A 26,139-nucleotide genomic window follows, 5' to 3' on the forward strand; every position below is an offset into this window, starting at 1 on the left:
CACACTCTCCTACCCTGATGTAATCTCTAGGGATACAGGCATCCAGTGACAGGACCTCCGTGATGCTATGATGGACCATGAAGTCTGGCGTAACAGTAAATTCCATTATCTCGACCACAGTCGAACAATGATGATGATATATATAATCAGTATTTGACTTAACTTATTAAACAAAGTTCAACAAATCCATTCATATTTATGAAATGAAGGAGATTGAATGTTAAAATGGATTTTAGGTTTTATTTTTTATGTTGTTATACAATTGTTTCATACAAATGGGCCCAGATATTCATAAATAGAACATCATAATAGGCAATCCTCAGTAGGCAATTATTTAAAGGAAAAATAAAATAAAGACATTTAAAGTACATCGGTTATTTTCTTGGTTATCATTTTATGGGATTTATATATTCATTATTCCTCCCAAAAATTTTTTAAGGACGTTTAAATAGAGATATATATTGGATTTCATAGAAGGGATATCAAATTAAATATTACATATATTAGCACCCATGTCCTAATTTTTTTTTAGTCTAGACTCGAATAAGCATGACTGGAAGAACAAATATATAAACCCCATAAAATGATAACTAAGAAAAATATCTACGTACTTTAAATGTCTGTATCTTTTGTTTTTCCTTTAAATAATTACCTACCGAGGTGTACAAGTTTGACTATTACTATGTTTTATTTATGCATGTCTGGGTCTATTTGTATGAAACAATTGTATTGCAATATGAACAATAAAACCTATAATCCATTTTAACACCCAGTCTCCTATGAATGAATTTGTTGAACTATATTTAATAAGTCATGTACTGATTATTTCAATACAAGCTTTCATACCCAAACAAGTCAAGTATGGAGAAAAGATAGTAGAAATCAAAGGAAGAAATTGAAATTAAATGACGAACATACATTCATCCAATATATATATATACACACACACACACATATATATATACACACACATGTATATATATATATATATATATATATATATATATACATATACACACACACATATATATATATACATATACACACACACATATATGTATATATATGAACACATGTGTGTGTATATATATATATACACACACAAACAGACACACACATACCGTAAATATGAGGGTAATAAATTAAAATAATTTATTACCAGTGATTAGCATGCATAAATAAAAGTCGTAAGACATAACATATTTTTAAAAATATAAAAGTGTATAGAATATTTCTATACACAGAGAGGAGACCTTTGACATGCTAAAAAGGCCAGTTAAAACCTAAACCATGAAAAGAAGAATTCATGAGGCAATTAATTTGGCAATTAATGGTGAAACTCGAACCTGGGATTAACTAATTCATCTTTTGTTCATTCTTGTGTTATAATTGGCATGCTTCATGAATTCTTTTATCGTGGTTTAGGTTTCAACTGGCCTTTTTAGCATGAAAGGAATCCTGTCAAAGGTCTCTTCTTTGTGTATAGAAATATTCTATACATTTTTATATATATATATATATATTATATATATATATATATATATGAGTGTGGAGGCGCAATGGCCTAGTGGTTAGGGCAGCGGACTCGCGGTTTCATTTCCCAGACCGGGCGTTGTGAGTGTTTATTGAGCGAAAACACCTAAAGTTCCACGAGGCTCCGGCAGGGGGTGGGGGTAGTGATCCCTGCTGTACTCTTCTGCCGCAACTTTCTCTTATTCTTTCTTCTGTTGGCCTGCTCGCTTAGCCAGCGGGGTGGCATCGTTTGAAAGCTAAAACAATGTCGGTCACATGATCACGTGATATATATATATATATATACACACAAACCCTCATACACACACACACATAAATATGTTGTTAACTGAGGAAGGTTCATGTTAGGAAAAAACACATTCATTATAAAGTTACAATGTGGGCATAATTTTCATAAAATATTATAAATTAAGAAGCATGTTCAGCCAAGTAAAGTTATGAGATGGCTTTATAAGGAAGTCATGTTTCTCTTAGTCAAAAGCATAATTACTTTGTCTTCTACCATGGTTGATAAGAATCCTGGCTATAAGAAAAATACTAGATGGCCATAATTGGAATGCCTGTCTACATAATTCTATTAGAATTACCGTAGCTGAAATGCTCCAAGAATAAAGTACAACACACACTATATACATCTTTTGTCTTTTACGTGTTTCAGTCAGAACGTAACGGCAGACAAAATACCTATATCTTTACTACCCACAAGGGGCTAAACACATAGAGGACAAACAAGGACAGACGAACGGATTAAGTTGATTACATCGACCCCAGTGCGTAACTGGTACTTAATTTATCGACCCCAAAAGGATGAAAGGCAAAGTTGACCTCGGCGGAATTTGAACTCACAATGTAACGGCAGACGAAATACCGCTAAGCATTTCGCCCAATGTGCTAACGTTTCTGCCAGCTCGCCGCCTTAGCTTTTACATATACCAGTGTTGCTTGTTACTTGAATTGCAGGAAATAAAGAAATAATTCATTGGCTGCATGAATAATAACTAAAGCAAACTCGTGACCATTTAAGTGAATATTTATTGCCAGACATAAAGATATTTGGTGTTGGCTATTTACAATGAACAATATAAATATTTACTGACCGGGAGAGAGAGAAAAATTGCACCTCATCCGTAGAAGTTATTTATGAGACATTGTGAGAATGTTCTGTTTGGTATACTAAAACATGGAACTGTCTGCCCAATTGTCCATGATAAGAGTAGAGGTGCAAGTCACTCAGCTGCCTTCAACACTCGGCAACTAGAAAAGCACCAAACACGGTTTTTATAGCAGACAAGAGGATTTATTCTTGAACAATCAAGGAAACCATATCACAATACAGCCTTTGCTGATTTGTCAGTGTATAGACCAATCATGTGAATCTATGGTGGTTTGTCTGTGGTGTCTGACCAAGTATCTAGTGGTTAGGTTTCAAATCCCCACTATACCGAGTTTTTATTCTGCCAGATGCTATTCACAACATCAGTGAATGTTTTGTTTTCCCTATACCAGAGATGACAAATTTTTGTGGCTGGCTGCCAGTGTGCTATTGCAAAGGCCCAGAAAGGCCGAAATGCATCTTGCATTTGTTGTTTGGTCTCTGCCAGGATGGATTTTCATCTCCCCCTGATATCTATTACTTTTAATACAGCATGTCCATAACAGCTGTTATCTTCTACAGATACCACATCAACTATGTATACAATAAGTATGAAACAATAACGGCTAGGATATGTAACACACTGCCTAAATACCAATCTTGAGAAATTAAGCTGCTCAAAACCAGAAAAGAGAAAGCTAATTTGAAGACTACAGATCCAATTCATCACTGGAACTGTAAAAATCTGTAAAACATTCCAGAAGTTTATCATTTAAATATGAGAATGTTTAGATATGCATAAGAATAAATGCATGAAACAAAGCATACAAATCTGCACATGTACATACATACATAAATACTCTGTTGTTGATGTTGAAATTCCAATAAAGGAGCCTTGGGTCTAGGTTAGAAACTGGCCTCTGTGATTTTTGGCTATCTCACCCCCATTAAAATATTGCTATTAAAAAACTGGCTTATCTCCTCACTAAAAAATTGAGTTTATGTGACAAGAGTTTGGATTAAAAGAGATCCTTGTCACTCAATACTTCAACACATTGTTGACTTTTGGCCTCCTCAATAGGAATGGTGTGATTTGTTATAAAAATATCAGATTCAATAAGATGTTTCATCTTTTCACTTTTTTTTTTTTGTTTTATTGAGGCTTTAGCAATTTTTTAGTTGAGGGAGATAACCAAAAGTACCGATATTTCTCACAAGACGTGGGAGGAGATAACTCCATTTTTTTTACTTGGGGTGAGATAACCGGAAAGGACCACTGGCTCTTTCTCTATTGGCAAGAAATCTTGAAAACTGAACAATGACATACATACATACACAAAAAGTAACAAGCCGAAGAAAATAAATCCTTCAAAGGGGTGTGTTAAACATCCAATTCAAAAGTACGTCAGTTGGGTACCATATGAATATTGGTATCATTCAATTATAAAGATAAATTAAATATTGACAATCCAATAATTTATCTATATTACATTAAATACTACGAATATAATGTAACAATATTATATAACATTAACAATTATAAAAACCAACAAATTATTTCGACTTATATTTTTTCTGATATACATAATTACAGTTCCTCTCTATATAAAGTCATTTCGTCTTTTTCTAAACCATGGCCCTGAAGTGACTAAAGCAACTGTGATTATGTATGTCAGAAAAATATATATTTCTTTATTACCCACAAGGGGCTAAACATAGAAGGGACAAACAAGGACAGACAAAGGGATTAAGTCGATTACATCGACCCCAGTGCGAATCTAGTACTTTATTTATCGACCTCGAAAAGGTTGAAAGGCAAAGTCAACCTCGGCGGAATTTGAATTCAGAACGTAACAACAGACGAAATACCTATTTCTTTACTACCCACAAGGGGCTAAACACAGAGGGGACAAACAAGGACAGACAAAGGGATTAAGTCGAGTATATCGACCCCAGTGCGTAACTGGTACTTATTTAATCGACCCTGAAAGGATGAAAGGCAAAGTCGACCCCAGCGGAATTTGAACTCAGAACGTAACAACAGACGAAATACTGCTAAGCACTTCGCCCGGCGTGCTAACGTTTCTGCCAGCTCGCTGCCTTCTGTCTGAAAAATATATATAAGTCCAAACAATTTGTTGGTCTTTATAATTATATGTTATATAATATTATGTTGTGTTATATTTTATTCATAGTATTTAATGTAATATTGTAGTATAAATAAATTATTGGATTGTCAATAGTATATCTCTAATTTATCTTTACATACACAAAAAATAAATAAATATAAGCAATTCGTGAAATAATTAAAGAAATAAAAGTTTGGTACTACGAGCGAACAGTGGTCCCGGTGCGCGCTCTCGCGCTAGCTAGTCGTGACTAGTCGATCCTACAACGACTACCTAGCAAAGTAAGTAAAACACAAAATAAATTTTTTTACAGAAAGTAAATAATTTTTGTTAAACAAAGTAAATAATGTTTTAAACCAAGTACGCGAGAGCGCTCACCGGGATCACTGTTCTTAAGTAGTACCTTAAAACATTAAACAATATTGAGCTGAGGGTAATAAAAAAACACGTTATAGAAAAATAATTATCAAATAATAGGTCTTGGGGCTACTACAGTCATCATTTTCCTCAGAAATTTGATATATTTATTTTATGCAGTGTTATTTTATTTCATGTAGGTACCAAAAATTTTATATGGAAATTGCTGAACAAATAGTTTAACTTGGATCTTTTCTGAAACTATCTCCGAAGGATTGCCGGAAAGAAAATGGTTAGAATATATTGAGCGAGAAAAAGGGCGTAACAGAAAGATAAAGGAAAGAAGTGAGATAATGAGTAAAATGAAAGATGTACGAATCTGCCGATATGAAAGCTAGCTCTGCAAGAATTCCGCTGTGACCGTTTTGATTGGTCGACCGAGGCAAGGCGGAAAATTTAAATTTCCTTCTCCTTTAAATACGTCTTGTCATGGCTCGCATAGAAAGGTAAATTATTTCCTTCTATCTTATTAGGCTTATCCCATCAGCTTATTTCCTTCATCTAATTCATGTTATTTTAACGTTTTAATATGTGTTCTTCTGACATTTGTATTTTATTAATAGGTGTTGCATTACAATCTTTCTTTATCTTTGTTTTTGCCGATAACAAAGACAGAGAAATAAGAAAGGGGTTTGTTTTTATTTTCTCTTATTTATTAGAGAAAGGTTTATTTCTCTTCATTTTAATAAAATAGTTCAAAATGTTTTGGCCGAGTAGAGAGACAGACCTACGATGAGATAATAAGCGAACAACAGATGGAAAAAGCTGAAGGGAATGGAATTATGTCAAGTTAACCGTTAAATATTTTAATTAATAATATGGGATATCTGAAGAATTTCTAATATTGATAATGGGTTCATTTTCCGAATTTCATCGTTTCTTCCCTAACTGTTAATCGTATTTTTTCAAAATTCAAAACAAACCTGTCACCCGTTCGCTCACCGCCATAACTTCGTTGAACGTAACACGAACAGTCCTGCTCCTCCACAACTCAGTCCGTTCGTGGATATTATTCTGGTCTACATTATTTGTAAACTATATAAACATAAATTACCGTTCGACCATAATATTTCGATTCTGCACAATCGATTTGATTTCAGCTTTTATGCTAGCATCTCGAATGAACAACTGCTGCGATTCACATTTCCTACGTACGATGAGTTAGGCTGAATTTCTTTTGATAAATGTTGCGTCCTTTAAGAAAGAAATAAGCATTTAAGCTAATATCTTCCTGACGGAATTAGTTTCCAGGCAGCATGAGGTTATTATTTCTTCGTTTTTAGGTCAGACATACATTGTGCTACCGCGTACATTTGAAAACGAACGAAATCCTTGCCATCTTTGAAATTGACCCAAATACGGAAGAGATTTTGTTGTTTTTTTCCTGCACAAAATTTGACACTAATTTTTATCATTTTCATAGCAATTAATAATGGATTTTTCCTTGGTATATCGGTAGCTGCAAAAAACATTCGTTTTATGGAATATACAGTTGTATTAATACAGCTGTATAAGTAAATTATATTCTTTTAAATTGAATTATTGTCTGCACAAATAAACCAAAACTAGATTTATTAACCTTGTTTTTGAATTTGTGCGCGATTCCTCTATTTTAACATATTGAAATATTTGTATAGAATACACCAACCACATAGATGCATTTATTTACCTTTAGGGATACGCTTACGAAATTATGAAAACTGGGCCCTCCATTATTATTACCTATTAGATAAAAAAAAAGTTAATCACTTTATTAACATTTTAACCTCGTAGCTCAATGCTAAATATTCGTTCCGAAATAAAAAAAATTCTGTAGGGGTTATAGTTGTGTGTTCATGAGCATGATGGTTATCAAAACTTGTAAGTCTGATAATTGTGAATTAGTGAAGGCCTTGTTACAATTCAAATTCATCAGTTAACGGCACCACCGAGTTCCTTCTTCCCTGAATTACATGTAGAAACAAAAATGGGCATACCTACACAAGTGTGCCCTCGACTGTGTTTCCTCAACTTTCAGAAAAATAGATATTTTTTGATGAAATATATCTGCAAATACATTTCAGATGCTGTAGATTTCGATTACATAGGGATTTGTTGCGGAAAATTTTTTTCGGCGGGTGGAAATCTTTCTAACTCTTAGGTGAGGGAGGTGTGTTCCGAAACACAAAGCCTGTAACTTTCCGCATATCATGGGAAGAAGTGCTTTTACTATTTATATTTACCCCACCCCGCCTATATTTGATTCGTCGCTGTTATTCGATAGAATTTTAAATGTCTTAAATATCCAGTGTAGTGCTTGCATTGGCGCATTAAAAAAAGTAGGCAATATATTATTTTGGAGTTGCCGGATTAGCTTTCTTTTTGCGCCAAATTTCGGAATACTTTTATTTTTCTTTCAACATTTGGTTAGTTATCTGTTTGACATTGTTGGCTTTTCACTTTTTTCTTTTTTCACTCGGGTGCTTATAGAATTTCAATTAGGCTTTTCATATTTAAATCATCTTACCGTCATGTAGCACATAAAAATATCCTTTCAGACAGCAGCCCCCCATTTCGTCTGACTAAACCATAAAACAGAAAACTCCCGTCACTTCCACATATCAAAGCCCCATTTCTATTGTGTTGTACCGTTTACACCACAATCTAATAATATGTGTTGCTATAAATTTAACATTTGACTCTCATCATAGCCGACGATACACTGATGTTTGACACTGCTATCTTTATACCTATTTTTAATGTTGGTGTCCATTATTCAGGGAGTTGGTTGTATAAGTTTTAGGGCTTTCTTTCGCTTGAACCCGCATTTACATCAAACTCGGTCTTATGGGATCGTATGATTACTCTCTACTCTTTTATTTGTTTCAGTCATTTGACTGCGGCCATGCTGGAGCAGCGCCTTTAGTCGAGCAAATCGACCCCCACGACTTATTCTTTGTAAGCCTAGTACTTATTCTATCGGTCTCTTTTGCCGAACTGCTAAGTTACGGGGACGTAAACACACCAGCATCGGTTGTCAAGCGATGTTGGGGGGACAAACACACACACACACACATACATATATACGACGGGCTTCTTTAAGTTTCCGTCTACCAAATCCACTCATAAAGCTTTGATCGGCCCGAGGCTATAGTAGAAGACACTTGCCCAAGGTGCCATGCAGTGGGACTGAACCCAGAACCATGTGCTTCGTAAGCAGCCACTTCCGTAAAATTTTTTATTTCTTTACTGACCATTGGAAGGCAACATTTGCTTTGAAAGAGAGGAGAAAGTGAAAAGTGTGTGCATGAGTGAGTGAAGGTGTGTGTTGTGATGACGAGTGGAAGGCAACATTTGCTTTGAAGTGAAAGCAGAAAGTGGAAGATGTATGAACGTGTATGAGAGAGTGAGCGAAAGTGTGTGTGTTATTGTCTTGTATGTGTAAGTGGCACACTCTCTCTCGCATGCACACATACTCAAATACATACAAAAATGATGTATTTATGTTTGTACGTGTATATGAAAACTAATGTGTGTGTGTGAGAGAGAGTGAGTGTCACACATACATGCAAAAATATAATACATGACAACAACACACCTTCACTCATGCACTCTCTCTCTCTCACGTCCATTTCATATACTCGTACACGCATCTTTCACTTTCTGCTCTCACTTCAAAGCAAATGTCGCCTTCCAAAGGTCAGGAAAGAAATAAAAAAATTTTTACAGGAATTAACGAACAATCATATGATCAAGTTTGATGTAAATGCAGGTTCAACCGAAGGAATACCAGTTTTAGTATTGGTGGTGTTGGTACTGTTGCTCTTGAGCGAACGGTCTTCGTCCCAGAGCTTGCAAGATGGGAGAAGTCCGAAACGTGGTCCTTTGCTATTCGTAAGACTCGCAGAAGAGAAAGCAGGTCACTCCCCCCCTTCCGACACCGAGAGCATCGACGGATGGATGAATGCGCATCCAGGCTCAGCGGATGCGTAGGAAGTCAGGGACAAGAAGCAGGAAGAAAGAGTGAGAGAAAGTTGTGGTGAAAGAGTACAACAGGGGTCGCCATCACCCCCTGCCTGACCTCGTGGAGCTTTAGGTGTTTTTGCTCAATAAACACACACAATGCCCGGTCTGGGAATCGAAACCACGACCCTCCGACTGCGAGTCCGCTACCCTAACCATTGGGCCATTGCACCTCCACTTGGTGTTGGTACTGGTGATCAGAGTATAAACACAGCAGGGATGAATACTTAAAAAGTTCATTTCGCAATCATGAGGTTTTGAGCTCAATTCTACTCTGATGTATCTTGAGTGAGTATCTTTTACTACAGCTTTGCGTTGACAGAAATTGCAGGGAAGCTGGTCAGATGGTGGTAGCTGTAATTTAAAGGTTGGGTTTCGTGGCTCATTGATTCCATCCGAGAAATTATGGATAGATGACAAAGCCATTTACGTACTAATTCAGGAAACAAAGTCGTACAGTTGATCAAACAACTGAATATTCATTGTTGGAACACACAAAGATATAATACAATGGTAGTAGTATTGGTGGTTAGTGTTATTGTTTATGGTAGGGGAGGGTGTATTGGCCTGAAACCTAAAGTGCTTCTGATCCATGGCATTTCAACCATCTGTTAAGACGTAGGAGTGGCTGTGTGGTAAGTAGCTTGCATACGACCCACATGGTTCTGGGTTCAGGCCAACCAAAGCCTTGTGAGTGGATTTGGTAGACGGAAACTGAAAGAAGCCCGTCGTATATATGTGAGTGTGTTTACGTCCCCGTCACTTGGCGGTTCGGCAAGAGAGACCTATAGAATAAGTACTAGGCTTACAAAGAATAAGTCCTGGGGTCGATTTGCTCGACTAAAGGTGGTGCTCCAGCATGGCTGAAACAAATAAAAATAAAGACAAATTTTGTTGGCTTTTTCATCATATGATGCTTCAAGCATTGGAAGATACAACAGTTCTATGTGCTCTAGGCTAAAAGATGTCTCCTTTCTATGTGCAGCTCAAATTCACTAGCACTGTAATCAGCATGCTGTGTCAAAGTTGCCATCAACATAGAATTTCAGTTCTCTAAAGTTTCCCCACTAGTTTAACTATACTGAAATGAGAAATATATATAACGAACTGTTTAAAGTAATGAATACAGTTACAGAATTTGAAGCCACATACACTGCTCCTTTCCCTTTTGAAAAACCTTCATCTAATTGGTGGCTTGAGCATGGTAGTGTTTAATATTTTGATGAATTAGGAAGAGCTTGAGTCTTATTTTAATGTAAGGGACCCAACCAAATTAAAGTTTGATATAAGACTCACAGCAAAGATAAAAAAGGAAATGTCAGGCCACTAGTTTTTTTGTCTTTTAAGTAGCAACACTTATTGTGCTATAATTGGAAAGATTGAATTTTTTTTTTCTGACAAATTAAAGTTGATCTGTATGAACTGCACCAAAGATCAGTCTTGCATTCCAAGAGTCTTAACAGACTGTGATAACAATGGTCTGAAAAGATAACTTAATGATGTTGGTTTGTTGATTAAATTCTTAACAGAATGTACAAGTTGCCACAAAAAGTAACTCTTATAGAAATAAAAATGCCAAAGAAAGGTGTTTGACTATACTAGAAGCTCTTAGTCAAGTAAAATGTACACTTCCATTAACCAGAGGTATTTTTTTAAAGATCTGGCAAAATTATGCCCCCACAGTAGTTTTAATTCAAGTTTGAAGACCCATATTTTCAGAGCTAAACTTTACTGGAAACAGTTTTAGTATTATTGAACAACAGTGTAGGAAAATCATTTGTGTTGAGAAGACACACATCTAGCTTGGTAAAATTACGGCTGTCCTTGCATACAGGCATGTCCCTTCATCCTTCTTCAGCCAAGTGATCCTAATCTTGCAGTGCCATGTAAAAACACCCAGTACACTCTGAAAAGTGGTAGACATTTAGGAAGGGCATCCAGCTATAGAAACCATGTCGAAACACATGGAGCTCAGGCAACTCTTCAGCTGGCCAGCTTCCTGTCAAACTGTCTGATCTATGCCAGCATGGAAAACATTAAATGATGAGGATGACTGGAAGTTGAGATTACCAAAAGAATTGGCAATTTGTTAACTTTCTCAGTAGGCTGAGTATGGAACTCCCTTAATTAAAATAGCTAAGCCTCCTAATTTGAAGTACCTAATTGTTTTACAGGACAACGTAATAGTGAATATGTGTTGTGGTTTTCAGTTCAATCCCTGGGTCAATAGGACAAAGCAGCCATTTATCAAGCACTTTCCACTTGTGGCCATCCTTGTATGTATCCAAGAACATGTGTGAATTGAGGGAGATTTGACGGCTAATTCTGGCTGGTTATGTGACCACTTAGAGGTTGACTCATAGACAGTAATCATAAAGGTAACCCATTCTACTAACGCTTGCTTGGTTAGATGGGTTATCAGCATCTGCATCAGCTTGCCTACATGGTACCAGAGAAAGCCTGTTAACTTTATTATTTATTCTGTCGCCTTACTGGCACTTGTGCTGGTGGCACGTGAAATATTCAAGCGAGGTCATCGCCAGTGCCGCTGGACTGGCTCCTGTGCAGGTGGCACATAAAAAGCACCATTTAGGTATGGCCGTTGCTAGTACCACCAAACTGGCCCTCATGCTGGTGGCACGTAAAAGCACCCACTACACTCACGGAGTGGTTGGCGTTAGGAAGGGCATCCAGCTGTTGAAACTCTGTCAGATCAGATTGGAGTCTGGTTCGCCAGACTTCAGTCAAATCATCCAACCCATGCTAGCATGGAAAGCGGATGTTAAATGGAAAATTAAATGATGATGTGTCATCAGCACTGGAGATTGTTCCATAAAACAGGCAAGATTAAAGAGTACCCCCTACCCTGTATCGGTGTTTATTTGGATTTATTGTTCCCAGATTAGTACTTTTCAATGCAGCCTAGGAAGTCTGTTTCTTGTACATTCCAATTTTAGCATCTGCTGTACTGTTGTGTGTCTTTTGTATCACCAACTGCTTTACAGAGTACAAGGTGCAATTTTTTTTTTTGCATGCCACCAGTATTAGTGTTATAAAGAAGCAGGCAGTAAGCTGAACATTAGACAGGTAGAAATGTGTGACGAATAGAAAGATAGGAAATGATAATAAACAGATTGAGATAGAATGACTAGAGTTTAATAAAATCAGATTTAATTTTGAAAAATTCTGCCTCTCACAATATAGAAACATTTCTCATGGCCCTAGCAGCCAAAGTGGAAAAGAGGTTGCCCTGGAGGATGGCAAGGGAGATTCACTGGAACAGCCACTCACTCACGGGGCTCACACTTGCAGTCAGCTATCTCTGCCCTGATAGCAGTGAGTAGGGATATGGTCCAATGTCCAAGAACGTCAGCAGTCTCCACTGCCACAGGCTTGACCATAAACCTGCTGGAGAGCAACTGATACCTTGACAGTTTGCTTTTCTCAGCCAGATGAGCAGCAAGGCATGTAGCTTCCCAGATGAGGAGCCTACTGCCATGGAATGGAAAAATTGTCATACCATCTAACCTTTTACAATCCCCTCAATCTAGCCCTGTCGGCTTGAGCTGAGGAGGGAAGCTTGTGACATCTAGCCATGCTTTATGATCTTGCATGGAAGGCAGCCAGCATGACTCTTGAGAGCAGGGCATAAGACTCTTCTACTCTGTAGACATCGCAAAAAGAAAATTGACTGGAATTTTTCTGGTGATAATATCTCTTGTGGGGTTTTTTATTCAACAAGACAGCTAATTGCAACTCCTGTCATTCTTTTCAGTCAATGTTTTGCTACATTGACAACAGATCTGGTGCTGGCTGAGTGCCACCCAGTGGACCCTGTAAAGTGGTTGGTATTAGAAAATGTATCCAGCTGTAGAAACCATGTCAAAGCTGACCTTGGAGCTCAGTGCTGCCCTGTAGCTCGCCAAATCCTATGAAACTATCCAACACATACCAGCATAGAAAACAGATGATGATAATGATATATGTATGTATAATGTGTATATGTATATATACAGATGCAGGCAGGGCTGAAGTTTTCTTCCTAATCACTTTCAGGTTTAGTCTCAGTGGGTGACACCTTGAGTAAGTGTCCTCTAGATGTAAGCTAACTAAAGCCTGTTTTGTTTGTGGGGGTGATTTCATGTTGCCCTTGTGCTGCCAATTGTGTCGTTTGCCTGTAGTCCACTGCAAAAGCATATCCTAGCTTCTTGACATTTGTGAGCTTTGTAAACAAAAGGCCCGTTTCAGTGTCATTCATTTCCAATTTTCCATGTAACTATGTCCTGGCTGTTTTTTGTTTGATAAACTTGGAAACAGGTGGGGTTGAGAACAAGAAGAGCTCCTGACCATAGAAAATTCTATTAATAAAAAAAAAAAAATGTTATGAAACTTTTAAAGCATGAAATTTGTTGTAATTTTAGCCAATCAAATCCATCTGTTGTCAATGTGCTTTTGCAATAGTATAAAACATGGCATGTATTTTTGTTTTCAAGTGGTACATGGCAAAAAAAAAAAAATTCTTTTGAGAAATTAATAAAAACAATATAAAACCTTTGAAGATAAAGATACTTAATGAAAGAAAACAACAAATTAACATTTACAATGAAATTTTGTGATACCCTGTAAAACCCTAACCCTACCATGGTGGTATCAGCTAGTTGCTAAGGAACATATACAAACAACAAACTGTAGATTTCTACAATGTCAAGAATCAGTGGATCTCTCTCTCTCTCTCTCTCACTTTTTCCTCTTTTTTCCATGCATTATAATACTGGAAAAATATCAATGCTTTTTATACAAGATATTTTGTTATAGGATTTCACTGGCTATAATTAGTGGTGTGTTATACACAAATGCCTATGATATATAGATAAATATGATTAATTAAAGTAGGGAAAATATTGATTTGAGATGTTAATCATAAAAGTTAGTGATTGTTATTTTTTATTTTTCTTTACTTGATTGACTTTGTATAATGTTCAAATTTATCAATTTTATGCTCATAAATTTTTTAAAATTCTCTTTCAGGTTTTAGTCCCCCCCTCCCCCCACTGTCTTTTGCAAATTGATTTTACAAAATATGGATACAGCAATCCCCCATAATTTAGGCTTGGATTTAGTGCAACAAAGTGACTTATTCGTTAAGGAAGCTTTGGAAAGCTTTGAAGAGCATTTCACCTGGCTTGATGAGATTTTAGAGACAGCTAAAGCTGCTTTTCAAAGGTATGTATTCCTTATTTGTAAATTTCTTATTTAGTACAATTATATGTAACTAGTACATCATCTGGTACAGTTGCTAAAGTATGATAAGAGACTTCCAAAAAACCATGGTTTTGCTTAACACTTTAGCATTCAAATTATTCTGTCACATATGCTTATGAATTCCCATTGTTTTGAATTAATCATGCATTCTCATAGCTTTCAGATTTCAATGGTGTGATTGTATATCTTTAGAATGATATACAATAGGGCAGGTGTTAAGAGGCCAGATTTTGAGTTAAAACATAAAGCAAGTAGAATATATGGATCTGGTCAGTTTCAGTATAAAGCAAGGTAGAATATTTGGGCTGGATGTGGCCAGTTTAAATGCTAAAGTTAATCCTTATTATTTCAATTTCCATCTGTACTTAATAACCATTTAGCATTTCAACTGGCCAGATCCAGCCTCTCACATTTACCTTACAATGTCATTCTAAAAATAAACAATCACATCTTCTAAATCTAATAATGTATTATCAATTTAAAACAATGCTGTTCTTGAGAAGACCTATTGAGTCAAGTACGTTAAGACCATCATCAAATGAAAATTGGATGGAAATAGTAGTTAAGACACCTGTGCCAGTGACATGTTAAAAGAAAAGCACCGTCCAAATGTGGCAAATGCCAGCGCCGCCTGACTGGCGTCTGTGTCGGTGACACGTAAAGGCACCAACTGATTGTGGCCGTTTGCCAGTCTCCTCTGGCCCCTGTGCCAGTGGCACGTGAAAAACACCCACTACACTCACAGAGTGGTTGGCGTTAGGAAGGGCATCCAGCTGTAGAAACACTGCCAGATCAGACTGGAACCTGGTGCAGCCTCCTGGCTTCCCAGACCCCAGTCGAACAGTCCAACCCATGCTAGCATGGAGAACGGACGTTAAACGATGATGATGGTGATGAATAAACATTACATTTGACAAACTTAAATGCTAAAGGGTTAAAGGACTGCAGAGTGGAGGAGGGAGGGGTTCCATGAGGTTTATCCCCTTTGACGTTGCATACTATGTCTTGTAATGATCCAATGAACTCTTAAGCCTTTTCACTTTAAGCAAAAAAATTCTCATCAACAGAACCTTCTTCAATGCTTTTTAGTGAGTTAAAAAAAATCTGAAGAATCCTTATCCCTGGTCAACCTTGATTAAGCAAACCTAAGGATTAAACATAACTATGGTCATTCATACTTTTTTTAGATACAGTTTAGCAAAGACTTGATTATCCAATGTGCCGTTTTGCAATTTTTCAAAACTGCATGGTGTAATTTGAGAAAGATTTCACTGCTGGCTTTCATTGACCGTATGGAGGGTCTCATTGTAAGAGAAAATGGTTGCATAGACCATGCCAACAGGTAGTATCAGAGCTATGCCGTTGGGAACTTCGGTTCCTGGTAGGGCCACCCAAGGCAGATTGGTCTGACACCGAGTGGTATTAGGGCCACAGCCCGGCAGCCGTGGCTGTGGTGAAAATCCTCGGAGTGTCTGCGTCTGCGGACAATCTGCGGCAAACAGGATCTCTCTATATGCGGGATTGTTGGGGACCGCTTGTGAAATCCACATATTCCCACGAAACTTCTTCCCAAGGAAGAAGCCGACTGAACCCACCCAGGGTGAATGTCGCCACAAGTACAAGTAGTAAGTACATAGACCATGGGGTCGATAATGTTTTACAACCTGCCAAGAAGTCGATAGTATCTTGTAGAATGCACCAACACTATGAAATTGATTTCATTAACTTGCAATACAGAGGTAAATTTCTCCTACACGGTACCTGAAGTAAACTATTAAGGGGAAGATTTAGCTTTCACATGTCCAGTATTACAGAAAACCAGAAATAAGCTCCAGCTATCTCGTGATTTGAAAAAGACTTCTTTTTTTTTTTTTTTTTTTCCCCTTTGTTATAATCATCATCACTTAATGTCTATATACCTATTTCTTTACTACCCACAAGGGGTTAAACACAGAAGGGACAAACGGATTAAGTCGATTATATCGACCCCGAAAGAAGGAAAGGCAAAGTCGACCATGGCGGAATTTGAACTCAGAACGTAGCAGCAGACGAAATACTGCTAAGCATTTCGCCCAGCGTGCTAACGTTTCTGCCCACTCACCGCCTTCTGTCTATATACCATTGCTGGCCTAGGTTGGGCAATTCAGCAGAATCTGATGAGTTAGACTTCACGCCCCAGTATCTTTGGGATGGTTTCTATGGCTGGATGCCCTTTCTAACACCAGTCACTTTACAGAGTGTATTGAGTGCTTTTTCATCATACCAGCAGTAATGCTTTGCAGTTTGCAAGATTAAGGACTCTAAAATAGCCTCAATAAATGCAGGAGAATAAGAGAGAGAGAGAATGTGTGCATTGGGGTGATGAGAGGGACAGATCCATAATTGTGAGAAGCTGGTATTAGAGAAAGAAGTAATTGAAGTGGTGGAAAAAGAAAGGGATTCATGTCAGGTTGGAAGTTGAAGGGACAGTGAACCAGGGAGTGATGAGACTGGTTGTAGTAGGTGAGGCAGTGCTATATCAAATAAGTTTATAGGTGGAATGTGTGAAAAAGTGAACAAGAGAAATTATCATCATCATCATCGTTTAACATCTGCTTTCCATGCTAGCATGGGTTGGACGATTTTGAGGGCTGCACCAGGCTCCAATCTTGATTTGGCAGAGTTTCTACAGCTGGATGCCCTTCCTAATGCCAACCACTCCGAGAGTGTAGTGGGTGCTTTTTACGTGCCACCGGCACAGGGGCAGTCAGACGGTACTGGCAACGACCTCGCTTGAATCTTTTTACACATGCCACCGGCACAGGTGACGTTGGTAACAATCACACTTGAATGGTGCCCTTTTACGTGCCACTGGCATGGAAGCCAGTTGGCTGCTCTGGCAACGATCACGCTCGGATGGTGCTCTTAATACCCTACTAGCACGGGGCTCGAGTGCCAGTAAGGCGACTGGTAACGATCACGCTCGAATGGTGCCTTTTAAGTGCCACTGGCACAGAAGCCAGTTAGCCACTCTGTCAATGATCACACTCGTATGGTGCTCTTTGCACCTTGCTAGTATGGACGCCAGTCATCGAAACTAGCTAAAAACTAACTAAAAACCAACACTGAACACGTCGTGCTGCAAATAGAACAGAACTTTGCGCAGTCGCACTGCAGGCAAATAACAGCAATTGAGACAACTAAAGTCTCAACAGTATCAAATGAAGCAAACGTTATTTTATAGAGAATTTAATTCTGAACAAAAATGAACTTTTAAATCCTTTTGAAAGATCCCATATTTATTGGAACCATAGAATCTTTTTGTAGAACTCTGGAGTCTTCCAAAACTCAATTTGGGAGGCACTGATGTAAAGAATAGCTATTCTACCACACTGCAATTGTAAATGACTTTAGTTTTGCGATGGTAGAGATAGTGGATGCCAAAAGGAAATGAGTCGTACTTTTTAATCTTCTAAAAACATGCAGAGACTATTGGATTTACTTTCCAACCAGTGTTGTTGTTCTGTATGAGGTCCCATTTCATATATAATGTTTATGGCTCATAATAATTTTTTGGGGGGATTTGGTTTGCAAGATTCTTTATATGAGTTTGTGCGTTGAAGCATATTCTATTGTGTGTGGGGAGAGTCATTTTCTTTTTGTGCCTTATAATATAACACACTCACCGGTAAAATTTCCACTTGAGAGTCAAAAGTATTGAAAAGGTTGCAAGACGCAACAAAATTTTTAGGAAAATAAAAAAAAATTAAAAAGTGGAAATTTTACTGGTGAGTGTGTAATATTATAAGGCACAAAAAGAAAATTACTCTCCCCAGACACAATAGAATAGGCTCATAATAAAATATTGTTCAATTCAAGTCAGTGGTTTGCCAAAAATGTTAGAGCTTCTGACAAAATACTTTGTATTAATTTTAGTTTTTTGGAAGTAGACTTAAAGCTGTCATCCAGTTTAACCCTTTTGTTACCATATTTCTGTTGAGATGCTCTGTGTTTCTTTCAATTAATTTTAAGTATAACAAAAAGAATTTAGTAAAATAACTTAGTTGTCATTCAGCTAGTGTTAAGAACATAAATTGTGACTAAAGTTTGGTGGAAGATTTTAATTCAAAACTTTTGAAAACAAGACATTTGTACTAGAGAGCCAGACGTGGTTTCAGCCGGGTTGGTATCGAAAGGGTTAAACACATCTCTACATTTGGGTAGATTGACATTAGAAGCAGTTGGAAGGGTGTGGATCGAAGGAAATTTAGGCTATTATTTCTAGCATATAGAGTGACCACACTGAGGTCTCCTTCTCTTATGTCTTCTGCTGATTATTTTTCTTCTGAACCGTTTTGTTACCATATTTCTGTTGAAATTCTCTGTTTCTTTCAATTAATTTTAAATATAACAAAGAACTTAGTAAAATACCTTAGTTATCATTAATCTAGTGTTAGGAACACAAATTGTAACTAAGGTTTGGTGGAAGATTTTATTCAGAACTTTTGAAAACAAGGCATTTGTACTACAGAGTTAGAGGCAGTTTCAGGTGGGTTGGTATCGAAAGGGTTAATATCACTACCAGTCTTGGGCAATATTTACTCTGCAAACATTCGATTCAGGTCTCCAGTTTGAAGATAACTTCCTATCTTCCCTCCAATCTTGGAGAACCTGACAAAAAAAAGAAATCACTGACTACCTTCTATGTCTGAGTGATTAAAAATATCTGACTATTTTAGTTTTGTGACTTCACATCATTACCTCTCTTGTCTTGCCTATAGATAATCATACCCGTTTCAGTGAAATCAGTCACAAACCTTGTTGTTGTCACAGCTGTAGATAGTACTTATGAGTGAAGAGAGTATAAAGAGTAAATCACATGTTCCAACTTTTTTTGTAAACAGTAGATCTAACACCAGTAAATGGTCCTTGTTTCCCTTTAGCAAGATTCACTGTTCTTTTACTTGTTTCAGTCATTTGACTGCGGCCATGCTGGAGCACCGCCTTTAGTCGAGCAAATCGACCCCGGGACTTGTTCTTTGTAAGCCCAGTACTTATTCTATCGGTCTCTTTTGCCGAACCGCTAAGTGACAGGGACGTAAACATACCAACATCGGTTGTCAAGCAATGCTAGGGAGACAAACACATACACACATATATATATATATATACATATATACAACAGGCTTCTTTCAGTTTCCATCTACGAAATCCACTCACAAGGCATTGGTCGGCCCGGGGCTATAGTAGAAGACACTTGCCCAAGATGCCACGCAGTGGGACTGAACACGGAACCATGTGGTTGATTAGCAAGCTACTTACCACACAGCCACTCCTGCGCCTATGTTGATAACATTTTTTTGTAACATTTTTGATAACATTTTTTTGTAAATTAAATTTGACAAATTAAATTAAATTTAAATGTTGAAGTGAATCTAACAGATTGTGTGTGTTTCTTAAATGGCTTATAAACACCTTCCATGCTGCAATTGTTTTCGTTTCAGCACACGATCTCAGATCAAGTCACTCGCTATGCAAGTACATCTCTGTAATTTTTTTTGTAAACAGTAGATCTAACACCAGTAAATGATCCTTGATTCCCTTTAGCAAGATTCACAGTTGATAACATTTGGACCATGGTTTTCCTGCTGATATCCTTTTCCGTAAACTTTTGTTTTCTTTTGCTATTAAATACAAGTGTTTATTATTAAAATGAAAAAAAAATGCATTTACATCAGTTCTTAGAATTTATTTATCCTTCCAGTTCTCAGATCCAGGTATTGCCCAAAACACCATCAGCTCGACAGCGCCGTCCCCAGAGAAGACAGAGTGAGCTTCCTTCATTTATAAGGAGATCCAGGTGAGCTGTGCTATTGTTATGTAGAAATGAATTGGAAATGAACTGTTGAAAATTAACATTTAACTTTAGTAATTATAAAAAATTGTCAATTTTAATATTTTGTATATTAATTAAAGGATGGAAATGTTAAGTAATACAAATTATATAATAAACTGGATCTTTTCATATGACACCGCAAATTATTGTTGTTGACAACGATTCGGAGATATTGAATTCACCTCAATAGACGTCATTGATTGGTTGAAATTGCTGAAATGCAAGAAATTAAAGAACAAGTAGCTTACAAACTACAGAATTTTCTCAAGAAAGCCAAGAGAAAAAGATGTTTTGTAAACACATTCTACCAGTATACGAAGTTTAACCCTTTCGTTACTATATTTCTGACCAAAATACACCCCTCATGAGTTTCAATTAAATTCTAAAATAATCATGAATCTAGGCTTGTTTCATTAAATAACTGTAACTTTTTTACTTATCAACATATTAACGTGAAATTTGGAACATAATTAAAGAAAGGGTTCTTAATCAATTCTATTGCATAACTTTTGTCTTAAAGTGACTTTAATTACAGGTAAATTGAGCAAAAGGTAAAAATATTAAAATTTTGTTTAAACATCACCATAGAAAATGAATCATCAGCTAATATTCAAATGGGTATGCAACAAAATTTTGATAAAGAAGAATTGTGCACATCACTATATCATCAGTTGAATTTAATGCACAACAGGTGTACCATAAAGGTGGAATAAAGTGAAATACTGGAATCCACTGCAAGTTTGACCGAACTAAAGAAATCGGTCAAAAAATAATATACGGCCCTGGTTATGGTATGGAAGTGATAAATTCCAGACCACATCGTTCCCTAGGCCATGCTGACTAACATTATTTTCCTGTATAAAAACTAAATCCACGCAGTACCCAGTATTTGCTTCACAAATTTTCCGAAATTTGAACCCCCATTTTGTGTTTGTTTACATTTTGCGTAAGTTTGTTTCCGCATTGATCGCTTCAAACAATAACTTCCAGACCACATCATACCCTAAGCCATGCTGACTAACATTAGTTTCCCTGTATAAAAACTAAATCCACAACAGTACCCAGTATTTGCTTCACAAATTTTCCAATTCAGAATCAATGCTTGATAACATGAAACTCCAATCCATTTTCAAAGTTGAAGAAAAATCGATGCCGAAAAAAATGTGGAAAAAAATCTCCTAAAATTCAGGGAATTAAAATTACACATCGATCGTTGTACAAAACTGTAGATGAACTGTTTACGAAGTATAATCACATGTTTTCACGAATGTACTAAAGAGATTTGCTCTGATATTCTCATTTAAATATGAACAGGTAAATTTGGGCGGTTTGGTCACATTAACCAACATTTTTTTCGGGCGGCTTTGGGCGGTTTGGTAACGAAAGGGTTAAAAGTGTTTAGTTACAAAGAAATTATTTTAAAAATCTCTCGGTCAAAGTGAAAAGATCCAACAAACTTTGAGTTTCTTTGCTGTTAGAAAATGTAATATAATAAGATGAAAAATTTCAAGCATTTGTTGTTGCTGTTGTGGTTGAATGAATGAAATCCTTCTTGTTTTCTTTCTCTTATAGCATTTGTGTTGGAAAGACTCTTCACTTTTCTGAAACTGATAATTCATCTTGTAATGATGAAAATATCCCACCTGAAGAAGAATCAGATGGTAATACTAGCAGTAGGTATTCAACACGCTCTACCAGACAAAGAACCGTGCAAATCTCAAAGGCAAGAAAACAACCTGCAAGAGGAAAATCTAAAAGGAAATGTTCTAATTTAACATCTCCCCAAAATGGCCAAGTGTCAACCTCAAATATTGAAGATTCTGTTTCACCTGCCAAAGAACCACTCTCTCCTCAGAAGCCTTTGACTGACTCAAATGTATGTATTTCAATTTAATGATTTCTTTTTAATTGGGAGTTAATGGAAAGAGCACATGGTGTGGATGGGGTTCAAGAAGTCGAGTGAAGGGTGGGCTTGTAGAAGACAGAGGTGGAGAGCGTGAGGTTAGAATGCTTGATGGAAACGATGAGGAAACATAAAGTGCAGTAGTGGTATCACTAAGGATTTGGTTAATGGTGATGGTTGCTGGACCATGAAAAATGTTGGGGTTTTTTTTTGTTTTTGTTTTTATTTTTATATTGCTTGTCACTTAAAACGTACTTTAGTGCCATTAATTATCTGCTACAATGTCAAATGCCTTAAAAGGATACTAGTTCACACACACACACTTAATAGAAGTTCTACCAAATGCTTGATTATATCCACAATTAGTGAAATTTTAATCGAATTTATACTTGTTTTTTTTTTTTCTTACCATGTGACATAATGTTATCAAGATCATTCTTACTGTTTTTAAGTTTCATTCATCTGAAATTTAGAGATTATTTCAAACTGTTGAATGAAATCGGTGCATAATGCATTAAGTTTCAGATCACCTGACTAGATATTTTAATGCTTTTACACAAAGTTCATCTGTGAGTTTCTTATAAATCATATCATTTGAACTTTGTAGTGGTAACTGATGTCAGGAGGAGGTCATTGATACTAAAGGGATGGTCACAAAATAGTAATAGTAGGGGTTTCTTTTATGAAATATTTATTCCATTCACTTGAAATTTTCACAAAAGATAAATATTACATATATCTAAATATGGGTAAAATATCTAGCCTCAACGTTTTGTTAATCTTTAATAATAAATATTTCAGTACACTTGTTCTTACTGACCCTTATATTATGGCCGCTACTGTATATGAAAGGAACGAAAAGTAATCCTGTCATTAGTTGACCTCTAAATATAGAGATATTATCATCATCGTTTAACGTCTGCTTTCCATGCTAGCATGGTTGGACGTATGACTGAGGGCTGGCAAACCAGATGGCTGCACCAGGCTTCAATCTTGATCTGGCAGAGTTTCTACAGCTGGATGCCCTTCCTAACACCAACCACTCCGAGAGTGTAGTGGGTGCTTTTATGTGCCACCGGCACTAGGCCAGTCAGGTGGCACTGGCAACGACCTCGCTCGAATCTTTTACACATGCCACCGGCACGGATGCCAGTAAGGCAATGCTGGTAACGATCACACTCGAATGGTGTCTTTTACATGCCACTAGTACAGAGGCCAGATAGCTGCTCTGGCAACGATTACACTTGGAGGGTGCTCTTAATACTCTACTAGCACAGGGCTCAAGTGCCAGTAATGCGACGCTGGTAACGATCACGCTCGAATGATGCCTTTTAAGTGCCACTGGCACAGAAGCCGGTTAGCCACTCTGTCAATGATCACACTCATATGGTGCTCTTTGCACCCCGCTAGCACAGACGCCAGTCATTGAATTTGATTTTGATTTTTGATTTCACTTGCCTCAACAGGTCTTCGCAAGCAGAGTTTTAGTGTCCAAAGAAGGAAAAGGTACACATAAGTGGGCTGGTAACGCCCCTGGCACAGGCCACGAGATTATGGTCTCATTTGGCTTGCCGGGTCTTCTCATGCACGGCATATTTCCAATTGGTTTCACTAATAACTTTCAGTTGTTTAGTCATTTGAACTATCTGCTCATTGAAGCAACAACTAAGTGAACATTCCACAAATATCTGTACTCTTAACATATTTCTTAGTTGGAATTAGTGTGACAAGGCTAGACTTATTAAATTACAGGTTCAATCCATTTGACAGGCTTTCACAGTTTACATCCTCCTAATTTCACTCTCGGGTCTTTAGTTGACTTTTGGATAATTACACACATATGTGTGTGTGTGTGTGTGTATGTGTATGTATATATATATATATATATCTGTGTGTGTGTGTGTATATATCTATATTTACACACACTACACTCTCGGAGTGGTTGGTGTTAGGAAGGGCATCCAGCTGTAGAAACTCTGCCAAATCAAGGTTGGAGCCTGGTGCAGCCGTCTGGTTCGCCAGCCCTCATTCAAAATCGTCCAACCCATGCCAGCATGGAAAGCGGATGTTAAACGAAACGATGAAACTGCAAGACAATACAGTGTTTGTGCTAACTTCCATTCTTAAGTATGTTACATTTGTGTAGTATTGTTTTGATAGGCAACTTCAAACCATTGCACCCAGGTGCCTTTAGAGACTAAAGGCAGTCAAGGAGCAGGTAATGGTGTTCACTACCACAACATCAGTAGCATAGAACTACTGATCTAATGCTGGGTTTAATTTAATCAACTGCACTTTCCCCCAAAATTTGTAATTTTTTATTTATGTTAGAAATCATTAGTATTTGCAAAACTAGGCACAATTTTTTCTATATATGATTGAGTCACATAACCAGTAAATATTTCTTTTTAAAAATACAAGGGAGAAAAGGAACTGTCATTGGGTGTATAAAATCTGCTTGTGCTTAGACAAATTTGATTAAAGTGAAACTGGAGAAAAATCGATGTTTGATGCTAAGAAGCATCCCACTTGAATTTTTTTCTTTTCTACATCTTTCTGTTACACAGGACTATATTATCCAATCTCTCCATTTTTTTTTAAGGTGTTAGGGTGTGATTTGCTTCTAGTTTAAGAGATTGAGCAACCAAATAACGATTCCCTTGTTGGGTGTCGTTGCAACAAATGTTCTAATGACATGATTCTCTTCCTAATTTTAACGAGTTTCTCAGTCAAGCAAACTAGGGCAAAACGAGCTGTGTTTTGCTTGGGAGGCGCACTACAATGATAATTGATAGCATGAATGAACCACTTAGTAAATGATTGATTGTTGAGCTCTTACTCATATTTAATTTTGTTTTTGTTTAAATTTAACCTTAAATTTATCTGTCTAGGGCTCAAAAACTGAGAACAATCCTATCACCAATGCAGCTGAAGTATCTCCAAACAATAGCGTGGCTTCAAAGGTTGAGTGTGAAAAGCAAGTTTCTCCATTGAATAGGGAACACAGGGTTGACAATAGCAGCTATGTAATAGAAAGTGAAAATCCCTCATCAGATATCCCAAACATTGATGATGCACAAATTTGTGAGGATACTTCAAAGACTGATGAATCTAAAAATGGTGAAGATATCCCAAAGACCGATGATTCTCAAAATTGTCAGGATATTGCCAAGACTGATAAATCTGAAAATTCTGAAGTTGTCCCAAAGATTGATGAATCTCAAAATAGTCAGGATACTGTTCCAATTCAAAATACTGAAACGGCAAACTCTGATTCTGGATTACCAAGTGATACTAAAAGCTCCAGCAGTAACTCTGAAGTATCAATTCCGGCTGAAAAATCTTCATCTTCAGAGGAAGTTCCACAAGCTTCAAGTCCTGAAAGGCCCCGCACCAGAACCAGGCAGATGCAACGGCAAGCTAAAGCCGTTGCTGCTGCACTTAATGATGATAATCAGACTTCTGATGATTCTAGGCCATGTACAAGGTAAGTGCAATCTACTACTTAGGGTTGTATATTGTTCAGAGTCCAAAAAAATGTTCTTCAGTTTAATATTAACATTGGCCTCGTGCCGGTGGCACATAAAAAGCACCATCCGTTCGTGGCCGTTTGCCAGCTCTGTCTGGCACCTGTGCGGGTGGCACGTAAAAAGCACCCACTACACTCACGGAGTGGTTGGCGTTAGGAAGGGCATCCAGCCGTAGAAACACTGCCAGATTTGACTGGGCCTGATGAAGCCTTCTGGCTTCCCAGACCCCAGTAGAACCGTCCAACCCATGCTAGCATGGAAAACGGACGCTAAACGATGATGATGATGATTGATTAAATTTCTGATTTAATTTGCTCTCTCTTTACCTTTTGAAAAAATTTTCATTGATGGTTATAATATGACTGAGCATGGTTTGACAAGTTATTTGTGCATAT

At 37.2% G+C, this 26,139-nt stretch overlaps 1 protein-coding gene and 1 long non-coding RNA gene across 3 annotated transcripts in view; one reads left to right on the forward strand and one right to left on the reverse strand.

Annotated features, from left to right (window-relative positions):
• The first annotated feature begins 5,318 nt into the window (after positions 1–5,318).
• LOC115214997 (inner centromere protein A) overlaps positions 5,319–26,139 on the forward strand; it is a 49,701-nt gene continuing 28,880 nt past the window's right edge. The window contains exons 1-5 of one of the 2 annotated variants that reach the window (XM_036505490.1): positions 5,319–5,618; positions 14,203–14,397; positions 20,180–20,275; positions 21,884–22,187; positions 25,106–25,701. In XM_036505490.1, coding sequence (XP_036361383.1) covers positions 14,255–14,397; positions 20,180–20,275; positions 21,884–22,187; positions 25,106–25,701 — 1,139 coding nt within the window. In that variant the 5' untranslated portion in view covers positions 5,319–5,618; positions 14,203–14,254. The remainder of the gene's footprint in view (positions 5,619–14,202; positions 14,398–20,179; positions 20,276–21,883; positions 22,188–25,105; positions 25,702–26,139) is intronic. The other variant, XM_029784108.2, reaches the window with a different exon arrangement.
• LOC118764593 lies at positions 13,299–20,266 on the reverse strand. Its single transcript, XR_005000410.1, has 3 exons — positions 20,149–20,266; positions 18,945–19,086; positions 13,299–13,532 (listed from the first exon to the last, which is right to left on the reverse strand). It is a non-coding gene; the product is annotated as an uncharacterized LOC118764593 (long non-coding RNA).

This window comes from Octopus sinensis, linkage group LG8, assembly GCF_006345805.1.
Source record: "Octopus sinensis linkage group LG8, ASM634580v1, whole genome shotgun sequence".
NCBI lineage: Eukaryota > Metazoa > Mollusca > Cephalopoda > Octopoda > Octopodidae > Octopus > Octopus sinensis.